This window comes from Lolium perenne, chromosome 5, assembly GCF_019359855.2.
Source record: "Lolium perenne isolate Kyuss_39 chromosome 5, Kyuss_2.0, whole genome shotgun sequence".
Taxonomy (NCBI): domain Eukaryota; kingdom Viridiplantae; phylum Streptophyta; class Magnoliopsida; order Poales; family Poaceae; genus Lolium; species Lolium perenne.
This window is the reverse complement of record NC_067248.2, coordinates 138,366,317-138,381,061: the sequence shown is the minus strand read 5'-3', so window position 1 is coordinate 138,381,061 and position 14,745 is coordinate 138,366,317. Positions and strand designations below refer to the sequence as shown.

Here is a 14,745-nt window from a genome sequence, read left to right as displayed (position 1 = left end):
CCCAGCCTTTGCACCAACAAGATGTCCAATGACATCAGGGATGCACACCGCCAAGAAAAAAGTAAAAAGGAGAGAAAATAAAACAAAGACCCTGTCGCGGTGTTGAACCAGTGGCAGTAGCACTCTAACCGCCACCGAAGACAACACCCATACTACAGACGAGATTCTCCAAAAGCAATGCCTCTAAGAAGGAAACAATGCACAAGCGTCTGCATCGTCCGATCGATGATCTTGGGTTTGCATCCTGAAAAAAGCCCGAGCTTCCAAAACAAAGCCTTTAGCAAGGTCATTGCCAGATACAACCAATGAAGACCAGACCTTGGATTTTCACCTTGAAAATCATGGCTCGATGCTCGAGGAGCACCACCAAGAATGCAGTCCACCCCTGCTTGCCAAGGCTGCTGCTGCAAGTAGCCAAACACTCGACACACAGAGAGAACTCGTGTTTCATTGTCTTCATCTCAACCAGTACCCTCTCCGCCATTACCAATCTCCGATGGCATCCACCATGACTTTCTCCATCTCCGTCAGTTTCATGGAAATCTACTTTAAGACATGTCCCATGGCATCGACGAGAAAGCGAAGTTTCGCGCCTCGCTCGAACGAAACCATTCTATCTGAAGATAAGGGCGCGCACGACCGCATTTATTTCGCACTCTGTGAGGGTAAGTTTTTTTTTTTGCGAGAAACTTTGTGAGGGTAAGTTGGTGGGCTTGTATATATAGACTGAGTGAGCAAATCAACTTGAGTTTGTTCCTGCTGCAGGGAGGATGTTTCATGTGAAATTCGTGTGTTCCGAAGTGGCTATTTACAAGAGGTTAGTAGCAGTGGGAGATATCTGCTGACAAAAGATGGTTATCTCAAGCCAAGTAATGAAAGAAACTGTGGGCTATCCAAGCACCAAACAAAATGAACACTGTGCTTTGACGTTCACGGTTGCTTACCTACAGGTTTTCAGCTATAGCATAGACACGTACCAGCGAATGATGAATGTATCATATGTGGGAAAACAAAGAGACTTGAACACATGTTCCTGATGTGTCCTTTTGCTCGATCCGTATGGAAATCTGTGAAGGAAGCGTACCCTCTATGCCTCGCCAGGAAATCACTGAAGAACATGAAGCTATGGCTGTTCGATTTTCTTGGCCGAGGCTCTGATGTTCAGGCAATGGTCCTTGCGTGTTGGCACATCTAGGAGGCACGTAACGACGCAAGAAACGATAAAGGCATATTGCATCCGGAGCTTGTCGCTGGGAAGATCAAGCTGTACGTGGAGACTATGGTGTTCGGAACTATGTCCATCCTATTCAGCAGTGGTGCTAATTTGACAGCCATGGTCAGACATATCATGCTCTAATGGCAGCAATCAGAAACCATGCAACATAGCATTATTAGAAGCGAAAGTTACCAAGTACTTCTCTAATTCTCTGTAGCGGCTTATCATATGAGAAACATATGAAACAATCCCAACTTTAAAGAAACTACAGCATGTGACATAACTTCCATAATTCCATTCCATACCATTGACAATCAACACCTCTTGGTCCAGCATTCCATCTCCAGGGATTAAACCCCGCCGATTTCAGCAGGGCTCACTCCATCAAAGATACCTTAAGACCACCGCGAAAATTGGAGGGGCCTTATAAGCAGCAGAAACAAAAAGCAGCAGCGGTGTGCGGATCAAATTTACACATCGAGAGCTCGCAATGTACAACTGGACCTACTGCAGCAGCGGGTGAACACTGGAACTGCAGAGATTCTTATTCACCTAACCCTGCACGCCGGGACGGCTGGGGAGCACTTGGGGTTGGGAATGGCCCTGCAGTGCATGCTGTTTCCTGTCAGCCTGCGGCGAATTCTGTAGTCAGGGAGGCCACCCACATGAACAACAGCTCCATCGCTTCCACCGCCTTCCTGCAGTGGTTCAAGCGTCTCGACGACGTCGCTCATGAGGGGCCTGGCCTTGGGGTTCTGGCTCAGGCAGTAGTATGCAAGGCTGCAGGCCTTGTGAGCAGCTCTAACTGAATACTGCCCCTCCAGTTTTGGGTCGATAATTTGTAGAAGCCGCCTCTTGTCGCTCAACTTGGGGCGAACCCAGTCAACCAGGCTGTGCTCCCTGCTGGGCCGGGACTTGTCGATGGACTTTCGCCCTGTCAGGAGCTCAAGAAGGACCACGCCAAAGCTGTAGACGTCACTTCTAGCAGTCAAGTGACCTGCCCACAAGGTATATTCATGAGGAGAATGCGCAAACACAGACAATATTGCATGCATGCTCCCGTAAATGTGCATCACCTAGAATACCATTTGGCTACAAGGTAAAATATTGTTCTGTACTACATGATCTGAGATCACACAAATACATCGTGCGCTGTTTTTGTTCAGTACAGAATAATATTTTCTCTCGTTTCAAAAAAATATTATTCTGTACTGAATAAAAATAGCACACGATGTATTCGTGTCTGATCTCAGATCATGCAGTTGCTTTTGTGACTGAGCAATATGACAGTACGAAGCTCATCCACACAGCACACTGGCATCTCTAAGAGAATTTGTTACCGAAGAAACATTTGGGAAATGAGGGTAATACCGGTCATGACATATTCAGGGGCAGCATAACCATACGTTCCCATCACCCGTGTTGATACATGGGTCTCATCACCTTCTGGGCCAGCTTTTGCCAGGCCAAAGTCTGACAGTTTAGCAGCGTAATCCTGTGTCAATGTAAATAAGAGATAATGTCATTATGCGCATAAAACTGCCAGTATGCATTTCTGATGGATATGCACAAAACTGAGAAGACAAGAAAAGGAATGGGCAAGTAATGAGCACTCAACAGAGTCCAGCAGAATATTTGAGGTCTTGAAATCCCTGTAGATAACAGGCCTCTCAGCATTGTGGAGACAAGCCAACCCTTTGGCAGCTCCCAGGGCAATAGACATCCTAGTCACCCAGGGCAATGGAGTAGCTGGCTCTGAGGAGTAAACAGTAGTAAACAACAGACAGAGTCAGAAAAAACTTGTTTTTTTTGGTATCACATACAAGTCTAACCCAGCATATAAGTATAGTATAATAACCACACTGAATATACAAGTAGGTGACTGTGGCAATTTGGATAAAGCTCGTAAATAAATTTTCAATAATACACAATGCACAGACCAATTCAGCTGCAGAAGTGCAATACTGGCAGTTAGATGTGGAAATCACTTGTTTACTGGATAAATCTCGTAAATAATTTTTTCAACAATACACAATGAACAGACCAATTCAGCTGCAGAAGTGCAATACTGGCAGTTAGATGTGGAAATCACTTGTTTACTGGATAAATCTCGTAAATAATTTTTTCAACAATACACAATGAACAGACCAATTCAGCTGCAGAAGTGCAATACTGGCAGTTAGATGTGGAAATCACTTGTTTACTGGATAAGCTCTGACAAAAAGGCTGATGATCAAGTTCAAATGCCTGAACCGGATTTTATCTGCCAAGTGAAACTTATTGAGCTATTCAAGATCAGGGAAGGTACAGAAAACTGGGAATCACTCAGTTGGCTATGCATGTGAGGGTACACCCAGCCCCAGCTCAGCTGAGTTTGTGTTTTGGACTTTACAAGGAGCTCAAGGTTATCTTTCCTTTATAAAGCCATAGGAGCTAAGAAAATATGCCTAGTGTGCTACATGATGCAAAATTACATCACACCAGTAACACTGACAGGGAAACAATGTACTTTTATTGTCCAAATTGTGGCCATCATAAGGATGATTTCAATGCCATTAGAGAGAAGGGATCGAGCGAAAATGTGTAAACATATGGCGCCACAGAAACTGTTATGATAACATGAGAGGTGAGAAGAGTAGCAGAAGTATTACTTCGAAACAAGTGGTTTTCCAGACTTCCTCGAAACATGAACTCGTAGACAAGCAATCTGTGGTCATCTTCACAGCAATATCCAATCAACTTTACTAGGTTTGGATGTCTTAGCTGCCCCAGGAAATTAACCTCAGTCTGACCAAGATATAAAAAATGAGTAAACATATTGAGAACTCTTTAGCAAAAGCAAAATACCAAACAAGTGATGATTTAACAGGGTAAAAGTATGCATAGAACCATCAAACACAGTCTCTATAAAATAATTCAGTAGCCCTATTATTGTTGTTCAGAGTGACGTACGAATGTCAGCCCCTTTGGTTGGTGCTTTTACTTGTGCTCAGCATAGCACTAATATTTTTTAAACCCGACCACAACAATGAATGCATGATTTTAGTAACTAAAAGCATGACTGCGGGACTAAGCTTATACCAGTCATGTACACTCGATACAAATAGTTTCCTCAGCTTATGAACTTCCACGCCCTCTCTCTAAAATGCATACACCCAAAGAAGTTTTTGTCTTTCTTATTGTAGCTTATAGAGAATTATCCCGACCAAGCATGCTTTATTTGCATGATATTAAGAAAATAAATTGTGCAGGGAGTCAACAATAAGTTTGCCTTATGTGCTGCCATACATAGCATCTCCAGATAGCACAGAATAACATGCATAACTATGATGTATCAAAGTTCTTGTAATAATTATTAATTCTCTGCATTCCCATGTACATAATAAACACTACCAATCATGAAAAATAAGGATAACTTGGTTACTCACAAGCCATTCTCTGTGCCCTTGATGTCCATCTTTATTGAGAACCTTGACGGCAACAGGCAGTGATTTCAGACCAACCCTGACATTCTCATCTATGTAACCCTTGTAAACAGTCCCAAAGCCTCCCTCACCAAGAACATAGTCGGCACGAAAGCTCTTTGTGATTGTTTCAAGCTCAAACAACGTGAAGGAAATCACGTTGTTGTATATGGAAATGTTCTTGGCATCGTCGATTTTCCTAGGTGTTGGAGGATCACTTACATCTGATGATGCTCGGGTGGTCTTCTTATCTGCAAGAGCATTCTTGGCGGAGTGTTCTAACAAGTGGAGCTGCTGAACTGAAAACATAGCGGGAACAACAAGAAAGAAAAATATGTTTATGTTACTATTGCCGGTTATGCATCAGTCCGATAAAGTTAAAAGAAATTATCACACTAAAAAAGTAAGGGCATAATAGATTGAATCCTCGCTCTGAACAAGTAGCCACTTTTGATTTTTCTGATACCAAGTTTTATATAAACATTTTAAGCAGCAAAAATCAAGAAAAATCTGAACTCACTTATATAGTATAGAGCTGAGTCTAAGTGATTAGTCGGAAAATCAGAAATATATTGGATTATCAGCATTGTTTTATTTGACAGGCATGGTTGGAAGAAACAGTTATTTTCCAGCTGAAGCATCAGCTTTCTATATTAATAAGGAACACCGTAAATTGTAAAAGTAAGATGAGAAGGAGTAAAATATGAGCCACCCATTAAATACTAGCTTCGACTACATTTCTGAGAGTGAGAAGAAAAAAGTATACACATGGGCAAATTAGTTACAGTAAGGAGTAAACAGGACCAGTAGACCAGATCTACTGCACAGTTGCAAATTGCTTTTAAAATGCCAGCTGCTGCTAGAAGAGATTATGTTTATTCAACGTGCAGGATCATGGTTGTCTTTTCTGCAATACTGAAGTCAACACTACACAACCTAGTGAGGGAGGGAGCACAGAAATTGAAGCCCCCATTGGAGCAAGTGGCTGTAAATTTTCCCAATGAGCACAATAAAGCAGGGATTTATGATGCAAGAACCAAGAAGATAAGGAAGCAGGGAATAATGGCAACTTTGCCAGCAAATGCAGCGAGGCAAGGAACCACAGATCATCAAAGTAGGAATATCAGAGAGGAGAAATCAAAATGGGGCTTTTGGAGACGAAGACTGAAGTAAAAAGGATTGAATTTGACCAAACACATGTTCTAGACCAAAATCCCCCATTAGATTAAAAGGGAAAAACTGTACTAGAAAATGTTAGGCCTAAAATTTAGAATGTAATCAAAACCCTCCTTCCGCATTGCCGATTCAGAACATGGCCTACAAGAAAAACTGAATTCGCCACCAAAATCCCCAAGCTGGAGATCCTAATAAACCGGACGCCATCAGAACCGAAGCAAAGATTGTTCCTTGGGCGATTCCAGCACCAATTCCAGAGTTGGATGTAATTCAAAGCGCCCAACTCCGAGATCCCAGCAACCATCGGCTCCAAAACGAGCATCGGCAAGAAATCCCCAACCCAACACCGGGAAGGGAAAGTAAAGAACAACCTTGTGCATGCGCGGCGACGACGGCATTCTCCTCCTTGGCCCCGCAGTTCCCCATCTCCCTCCTCCTCCTCCTCGCCTCGCTCGCGGTGCGGTCGGTGGCGGGGGTCGTCGTCCTCTGCTGGTGGTGGCCCAGCCTCTCATCCTCGGCGGGCGAGACGTGCTGGCTTCATGCCATGGCTGGACTGAGATCCGGTGCCTTGCTTGAGACAAGGCACGGATGAACAGTACCGTGCCTTGCTATTCTGGACGTTAGATCGAAAGTGGACGAACAAGATCTGAGCCCTGCAGGAATGTACTGTAGCGCATGCACTGCAGACAATACTGTAGCAGGTGTCTTGTAGCACGCACACTGTAGATGGTACTGTAGCGAACGCACTGTGTATACTCATCCAGCCATTGCTTTTCGATCCAGCGGCAAGAAACGGAGGTCAAGGCATGCTACTGTTGATCTGTGCCTTGTCTTAAGCAAGGCACCAGATCTCAATCGCGCCTCTCCTTGAGAAGAGAAGATGCGAAGTCGAAGGCAGTGTGAGCAGTGTGGGGGGCAGAGCGGAGAGCCGGCAGGGAGGGCACACCGGCGGCAGAGCCTTAACCGTTGTTGCACGGGAGTGACTTGTGATGAGAGAGAGGGGAGGGCAGGGGTGGGTGGTGTCCTGAAAAAGTACTGCCATTTCACTCCGCTTCATAATGAGTTGGTAACTCTGTTTATTTTTTCTACTATAAAAAAACAAACTAAGAAACAAAAATCTAGCTACAGCATTTCAGCCCTTGTAGCAACAATAAAACCACCACCAAGACAACACCTGAACTTCAAAAGCGACGCCTTCAAGAAGGGAGACGCCTTCAAGAAGGGAACAGTGCACAAGCGTTGTCGTCGGCCGATCAAAGATCTTAAGTTTTCACCTTGAAGATAGTCCACATTCCCAAAACAATGCTTTAAACAAGGTCATTGCCATGCACAACCAATTAAGACAGACCTTTAGTTTTCACCCTGAAAGGTAAGATTCTAAACTTTACATGTGTTGACGCCCCCTACATACATACTGCTGCTACGAGACCGGAACACCAAGCAAGTCCCTCAACAGCATGGAGACTCGAACCTCCATTGTTAGTCCTCCAATCCGGTCTTCATAAAATTCTCCGTCACCGACTTCACCATGAATCAAAAAGTCATTTGCTGGCAACACAGAACCGAGCTTCACGCCGCTCCCTTCATAACCAAACGGTCGGAATAGAAGTATGTAGTAGGATGTTTGCATGTTTTAACCCCTTTTAATATCTTCCATGTGGGTCTCGGTCGCCAGGTACACATGCTTTGCTTGCGATTTGTCCTCGCTTTTTTTTTTCCTGTCGAACTGGTTCACCGGCCCTGGCCGACTCACTCACATTGTTTCACTTCCAAAATCTTAGAAACGCTAAAGATTAATAAAACATAATTGGGTAATCCAAGTGAAAAGTGGCTAGTCGTAGGTTAATTCACGTCAAAATGTGAAGAATTGGGTAAAAGATGAAATTCACTCTTCGTTAAGACGAGTAGTATACTTCAAGGGACTTGCTAGTTGGGTTGTTTTTTCCGTAGAGATCACATAATTTTTAAATAAAGAAAAAAATGCTGCAAATTTCTTGGAAATAAGATGCAACACAACAACACCTGGCCTTAAAACCAAATATATATTCTTTGTTTCGTTTTCTTTAGAGCATGTTTGATTTAGAGAATTTCAAAAGCATTGGAAAAATACAAGAACAATAAGTCATGACAGTATGTCATGACATGTGGAATCCTATATGATGAATAAATACATGAATCAATTGCACGAACAGTGTGATTTCACCACATAAAAAACGCAGGAAATTTCAGTAGAAATGGAGTGCATGTACGAGTTATCATAGATACATAGGAATTTTAAGAGATCTAAGCTCTTATTAGAAATCCTATGGATTGTAGTGCAGGAAAGGAACCCATAAATATTTTGGAGGGTTCAATCCTACAAAGTTTCTTTATAAATTCTTTGAATCAAACAATCTCTAGTCCTTCATTGATCAATTAGGTGGAGATAAAGGTCTGTGGATAGCTAATTTTATTGACCGCTCATAAAGAAGGTATCCCCTCTAAATCTCAATATTAGAGCATCTCCATCCGCGTTCTTCAAAGGGATTTGGCGCATGTTGGACGTTTAACCTCCCTCAGCCGCGCGCCCCAACCTTTTCCGCTGGACGCGGCCTAATACGGTTTCCGACGTCCTAAGGCCATCCCCGCTACACAGGGGACGATGCGGGGGCGCCGGACGGAACCAAAACCCACATCGGGAGTGGCGGCCTAGCCTCGTCAGCCACACAGGTTGCCACACACCCGTCGCCTACCACTTGCCAACGCAAATTAATTTTCGCGCAAGACGGGGAAGGCAAGATCGATGTACATCCACACCGGCTGCAAGAAGTTCCCCCGCGCCCACGACGTTGAGGTTGGCTGGTTGGTGAACTTCTTCTATGAAGGCGATGACGAGATAAGCTCAAGGTGTTCGGCAACGAGTCTTGCCGTATTCAGTACCACGACAACGACTCCGGCGGCGAATGGCGACAGCTACAACGACAACAAGGAAGACGAGGGCCAACAAAACCTCTAGTCTAGGTTTTTTGTATGGCCTATCTTGGTGTTTGTTCTTCGTATTCCGTTTTAATGTTTTTTTTCCAAAAAGCCACGAACCATCTTCAAAATTATAAATAGAGCGTTAATTTGTAAATAAAAAATGTTTAGCTGGGGGGGCGTTCCCCCACCCCCCCCCCCACACACACACACACACACACACCACCCCACCCAAGCGTGACACCCATCCAGACCGTGTTTATGGGGGGCGGCAAAATCTCTATTGTACAAACAGGGTCCGTAAACAATTGACTTACTGGATTTGTTTCGGAATCCGGCATCGTTTGTACAAAGTACGACCCATGCACAGAGGGATCCACGTACTCCCAAATTAAGATTCCTCTTGCTAGGGGCACAATTCTCTCACAAGTGAATTCGCAAAAAAAAAACTCTCACAAGTGACAGATTCATAGATACTAAAGAAAACAGAAAAGAGAAAGACTTGATGATTTATTATTATTTCACAACTGAATAATGTTAGTTTACCTAGTCGACAAGACAAAACCGTGATTTACTTATTTATTTCTAGCAATCACAGCTATTGCATGTACTCCCTCCGACCCGAAAAACTGGGCGGGCGGGCGTTTTAATTAAAATTTACAGAAAACCCCTTAGAAGTTTGAAAACTTTTGCAATCAGGTCCTCCCGTCGTGTTCCTCGCGTCCTGGCGACCGCCCGTCGCTGCTCCCCGGCGACCGCGCGCCGCTACTCCCCGGCGACCGCGCGCCGCTGCTGTCCGTGGCTCCGCCCTTTCCCGCGGAGAGATCCCAGCGCCGGACGCTTCCCCTTCCCCTGCCCAGGCGACCTCGTCGACGGAAGGGTCGAGCTCGCCGACGGAAGGCTGGAGCAAGGCCGCGCCGGAGTATCCTCGTCAGGGAGGTGAGCTCGCCCTCTTCTTTACTGGCACCTCTCACTTCTGCCTCCCTTCCTCTTCGCCCGCCGTCGCCCCACCCGCGCCCAACCACTGCCTCCGCTTCCATGGCAGCCGCGCCGCCTCCTGTGCTCTGCTCCTCTCCAGCCGCTCCGGCCTCTGGCCAGGACCTGTCCCGCTTCTGCGCCTCCTGCAGCCTCCGCGGCCGGCGGAGGCGAGGCTCAGGCCGTCGTCATGTCCGTCGCCATTGTCCCGCTCTCCCAGGCGTATGGCTGGACCCCGTCCTTCGCCGGCGTCATGCAAGTTCCCAGTTCTTGCTGCTAGGTTCCCAGTTCTGCCTGCTGTGTGTTGAGGCCAATGACTTGCACTCCATAAGTTGCCTTGCTCTGGACACTGCTCTCGCTCTGCATTGACCTGAATAGATCAAGAGTTTCAGCGTAGCGTCCAGCTTGTGTTCATCTTGTGTTCCCTAAAAGAAATGTTCATCTTGTGTTTCAGCATAACGTCCAGGAAACCACATCCTTCTCTGGCATCACATCAAACAGCTCCCGCGCGCCATCCGTACCGGCATCTCATCGAACATCTTGTGTTCATCTTGTGTTCCCTAAAAGAAATGTTCAGTTCAGATAAAATAACAGACTGCCGAGTATGGTAGCATCACATCATTCACAGGATTGATTAGTGATCATATTCTACACTACTGATCAGTGATCATACCTAGCCTCACAATCTTCTTTTGTTGATTGACAGTGGAGGGGCTTTGCCCTAACTTGGGGAGGAATAAGGCCATCTTAGGAAGCATCATTGGATGCCTTTCTTGACCACTTTTGACACCATGCATGCTTCTTCTCTTCTTGATGAAAAACTGTCCACATGTTCCTCCTCCCTGCATGTTCATGTCCAAGATTACGAGCTAGCAACCAAGCGCGTAATAGTGTGAGCCCACTTGTCTTGCTAGATGCATGGACCCACAATTTATTGAGTGGACTAGGAGGGTGTGGGCTGAGGTACCTTCATCAAGATTCAAGACTATTCTTGTTCATCAGTTCATCAGTTCTTGAAGCGCAGGACAGGGACAGGGACAGCCAGAGGATGCAGCTTTGCACAGTGAATATCTTCTTCTCCACAACCCATGTTTTTCGTGATACTACAGTCAAGAGTTTTTCCTGAGTACTGTTTCGTGCGAAAATTCCTGCGAATTAAATGAAAACATTCAGCCAAACACGTTGGGAGAAGGAATAACAGATCAACAGGAGCTAAACACGTTGGATCAGAGTTGTATTTTTTGAGACAGCTTTTCTATTGTGTATTTGTGCCTCTTGCAGTTCGTGCTAGCTGCTAGGTGCAAATCAGCCAACTGTAGTTTCCTGTTAGGAAAGCATTCTGCTCTACTCTACTGTCAGACTGTGTCACACATAGACTGTTGGTGCTGCTGACATCCCTAAGCTGGTTAAGACTCTTCTTTCGCCTGTCAAATGTTAGTTTCTGGTGTTCAAGTACTCCTCTGGTGCTGCTAGTTTCCTTTTCACTGTTTTTTGAAGCAATAACAAATCAAGAATCTCTTCTTGCTAGTTAACAGAAAATTGCGCACCAAAATCACACAAACACTACCATGACTGAATATATCATACTACTCTAGATCAAAAACTGTCAAGCTTACCATCTTGTCTGTCATTTAGTTGAGAGCCGCGCTCCCAGTTAGAAGAGTTCACCAAGTCAGGTGTCCTTATATAAAAACATCAAAGCTGCACTCTTGTATTTATAGCGTTAGTATCCAAACAAGCAAGACAAGCAGCTTGGCATGTGCCATTATATTAAAATGCTGGTTAGGATTCACATTTGAAACTGCTTTTAAGTTTGATTGGCTACTTTGTTTTGCTTTAGTACATTATCAGAAATAGACCATACTTGCATGTGGTATATGTAATATACTACGGCAGTTAACATAAGTTGCATGGCAAACTGTTGCTTCGGTTACATGAAAATGAAATAGACTATATTCAGTCACAAGATATATTCTGTCTGTCACAAGATATGTTAAGTTCAGATCAAAAAATATAATGACATGGATTTCTTTTCTGCAGCTGGTCCATAATAGGCGAAAATGGTCTTGCTCATTGATATCAACTCAACACCTCCAGAAGAGGAGGATGATGCAGGGAGGGTTCTGGATCTGAACTTCAGTCCACAAGCTGCTCAGCCAGGTCACATTCCAGACGAACAAGAACAAGCTGCGGAACAAGAACAGAATCCAGAAGAAGAACGTAATTTGCAGCGGCGCCGTAAGGATGTGCCAGAGAGAAGCAAATTTGCCTCATATATTGCATTGAAAGCTTTAGGCAAAGATAGACCTGTTGTGAAGGCAGATAAAGAAAATGTGGCTCAACTCTTGGGAATAAGTCTTCGGTCAGTCGAGAAGACATGGAAGAAGGCAATGGATCAAGAGGCCAGGAATGAAGTGGTTGATTTCTCCAATAATCGGAAGATGTGTGGAAGAAAGAGGAGAGAGCTTAATCTGGATGAAAGGGTTCCTCAAGTTCCATTGAACCAAAGGGGTACACTGAGGTTGATAGCGAACTATATGAAGAAACCTTAAAGTTGATAGAGGAATATGAGATGCAACTAAAGGAGGAAGAGATCAAGGCTACACAAGCAAAGAAAGCATCAAAGATAAAAGGAAGATCCCAATTAATTGTGGATGATGACCTAGTTATCACAGGAAAAGAATATAGCACATGGTTGGAGGACCCATCAAGCATTATCCGTCCAAAGCGGCGAGTCAAGATTGTATGTCCATGTCTTATTGCTTGTAATTTCTGTTTTAAGATAGGTCTAAACTGCTGACAGAAGTTATGTTTACTATTTACAGAAAAAAATTGATCTCATCCGGGAAAGACAAGTAAGCGAATTTGAAGTTGCAATACAAGAAGAGAAGCCTGAACTGAGAGCAAACAAGAGGCCAAGGAAGGCAGAAAACAAACACCTAGTCATCCTAAACTAGTTGGCATGTAATACTAGAGAAAACAGTTGTAAATAAGATGACTAGAACAAAAGTTATAACCAATCGCTACCACAGCTACTCTATTTTCTGCAATTTGTGCGCCCAAAATTTCTGAAGTCTTATGTGTTCATTCAGTTTCAGATTTTAATTTTATGCGATGTATGCATTCTCCTTTGAGGCAAATACACTTCAACATTGTTGCCCTATTTGAAGGTCTTCTTCTAGCTTTCAACCTATGATACTTGCAAGGTATCAACTAGTACTGGACCATCACACAGAGTAGTATCAAGCAAGCAAGCAATAGAAAATAGGTACTTCATCCATAGTTTATCGTGTATCCATAGTTTATCAGAGTTATCATGTATTCATAATTTATCAAGCAAGCAAGCAATACAAGGAGAATCGATAAGAGTTACTCCAACAAGATAGTACCAGATGCAAACCCAACAAGTAGAGTTACTCATATTGTTCATAGCTTATCAAGCAAGCAAGCAATACAAGGAGAAGCAATACCGTGAGTAACAAAACTCAAGTAGCTCTAGGGAGTTTGTAAAATCACAGGGTGGTACCATACCTTTAAGCTTTCTCTTAGTCTCCAGAGGGGGACTTGCTGTTGACAGGAGACTTGGAGCCTTCAATCTGGTCAAGCTTTGCAAGAAGATGCCATCATACTCCGAGGCCAATCGTGCGGCATCCGCAAGCTTCCCCTTCATCGCCTCCAGAGATGTCTCCAACTGCAGCAGCTGAGCTCAACTGCGAGTAGTCAAATTTGCACAGCCAATGAAACTGATGACCATATAAGTCTGTTACTCTGTTATGGCACATGACTAAATGTTGTTGTGACTGAGCCTTGTTAATTTGTGTTGCGACAACTGCATGCTCATCACGATGCAGAAGTATGCATATGTACATAATCTGTGTGTCAGATCATGCATACATTATACATAGTGTGAGAAGAGTACACGAACTTGCGTTGCCGCTAGAGCAGAGGAGCAGACTGAAAGTTACCTTGACAGGGAATGTCCCCGGTGGGAATTTCGTGGTGAGCAGCTCACGGAGGCGGCGAACTGCACGCACACGGGTCTCCAGGATGTCCAGCAACGGCAAGAACTTAAGGTGAATGCTTCGTTGCAAGGATTCAGAAAGCAGTAGCCGAAAGAAAAATGGTGTTGATCTGGAATCAACTAGCCTATACGCACGGTGGTTCTCTTAATTAATTAATGAGAGGAAAGCTGCTCCGCTACTGCATTTCGTGAGCAACAACAAATTTCGAAAGAAACAAGTGGACAAGCAGGCACGCGCGTACCTCTCGAAGTAGACGGCGAAGGGTGCGAGGAAGAGGGCGGCGATGAGGCTGCGGCAGGAGATGAGCACGTAGGGGCTGGCGCCGTTGTCCAGCGCCATCTTGGAGAGCAGGTTGTTGCCGGCGAAGCCGATCTGCACGAGCAGCATGGCGACGGTGGGCATGAGACCCATTGGAATTAACCCTCGATCTCCTTCTTCCTCCTCACGGGTGGCGTGTTGAGAACTTGAGATAGAAGAAGAGCAGGGGACTGCGACTCTGCTGAGCTATGGCCACATGTGCTGGGTCGTCAGTGGACGCATTCACGGAGGCGGCGAACTGCACGCACACCATTTTTCTTGGCCTGGATGTGCGGGAAGAGCTGGGTGCAGAAGGGCGCCTCCATCTCGGTGGCGACGGCGTCGAGGAAGCCCGTGTGGTCGGCGGCGCGGCCGTGCTCGGAGGCTGCGGCGCGGAGGAGGATGAGGCCGGCAAGAAGAATGGATTTTGGATCCAAAATTCGGAGCTTGGGGGAGCCTGGGCTAGGGTTTGTGGTGGGGAGGCCGTCCAGAGCTTCCAATCGAGGGGGTAAATAGAGGAGGGCGGGGTGGATTCGCGGCGGTGGTCGCGCGGCGTGCGGACAGCGCCGGGATCGGCCGGCGACGACAAAGAAAGCGTCGGGCGAAACGGAGGTTGGAGAGAGGTTGGGGAATTTCCAGG

General features: G+C 45.2%; 2 protein-coding genes across 4 annotated transcripts; both read right to left on the bottom strand.

Moving 5' to 3' along the window:
• Positions 1-1,491: 1,491 nt before the first annotated feature.
• Positions 1,492-6,397, bottom strand: LOC127300034 (probable serine/threonine-protein kinase PBL8). The gene is made up of 6 exons (XM_051330106.1): positions 6,228-6,397; positions 4,645-4,979; positions 3,868-4,003; positions 2,835-2,971; positions 2,588-2,711; positions 1,492-2,213 (listed from the first exon to the last, which is right to left on the bottom strand). Exons 1-6 carry the CDS (start codon positions 6,280-6,282, stop codon positions 1,765-1,767), a joined length of 1,236 nt encoding a protein of 411 aa, XP_051186066.1. The 5' UTR covers positions 6,283-6,397; the 3' UTR covers positions 1,492-1,764.
• A 3,027-nt stretch (positions 6,398-9,424) lies between these two features.
• LOC127300032 (WAT1-related protein At2g39510) lies at positions 9,425-14,745 on the bottom strand. 3 transcript variants are annotated; one of them, XM_071820008.1, is made up of 7 exons: positions 14,050-14,745; positions 13,752-13,932; positions 13,318-13,496; positions 11,403-11,487; positions 10,754-10,934; positions 10,460-10,628; positions 9,425-10,346 (listed from the first exon to the last, which is right to left on the bottom strand). In XM_071820008.1, the coding sequence occupies exons 1-3, from the start codon at positions 14,217-14,219 to the stop codon at positions 13,410-13,412; spliced, it is 438 nt and encodes a 145-aa protein (XP_071676109.1). In that variant the 5' UTR covers positions 14,220-14,745; the 3' UTR covers positions 9,425-10,346; positions 10,460-10,628; positions 10,754-10,934; positions 11,403-11,487; positions 13,318-13,409. The 3 variants fall into 3 exon arrangements, with proteins under 3 accessions (XP_071676109.1, XP_071676110.1, XP_071676111.1); XM_071820009.1 differs by lacking the exon at positions 11,403-11,487; XM_071820010.1 differs by lacking the exon at positions 13,318-13,496.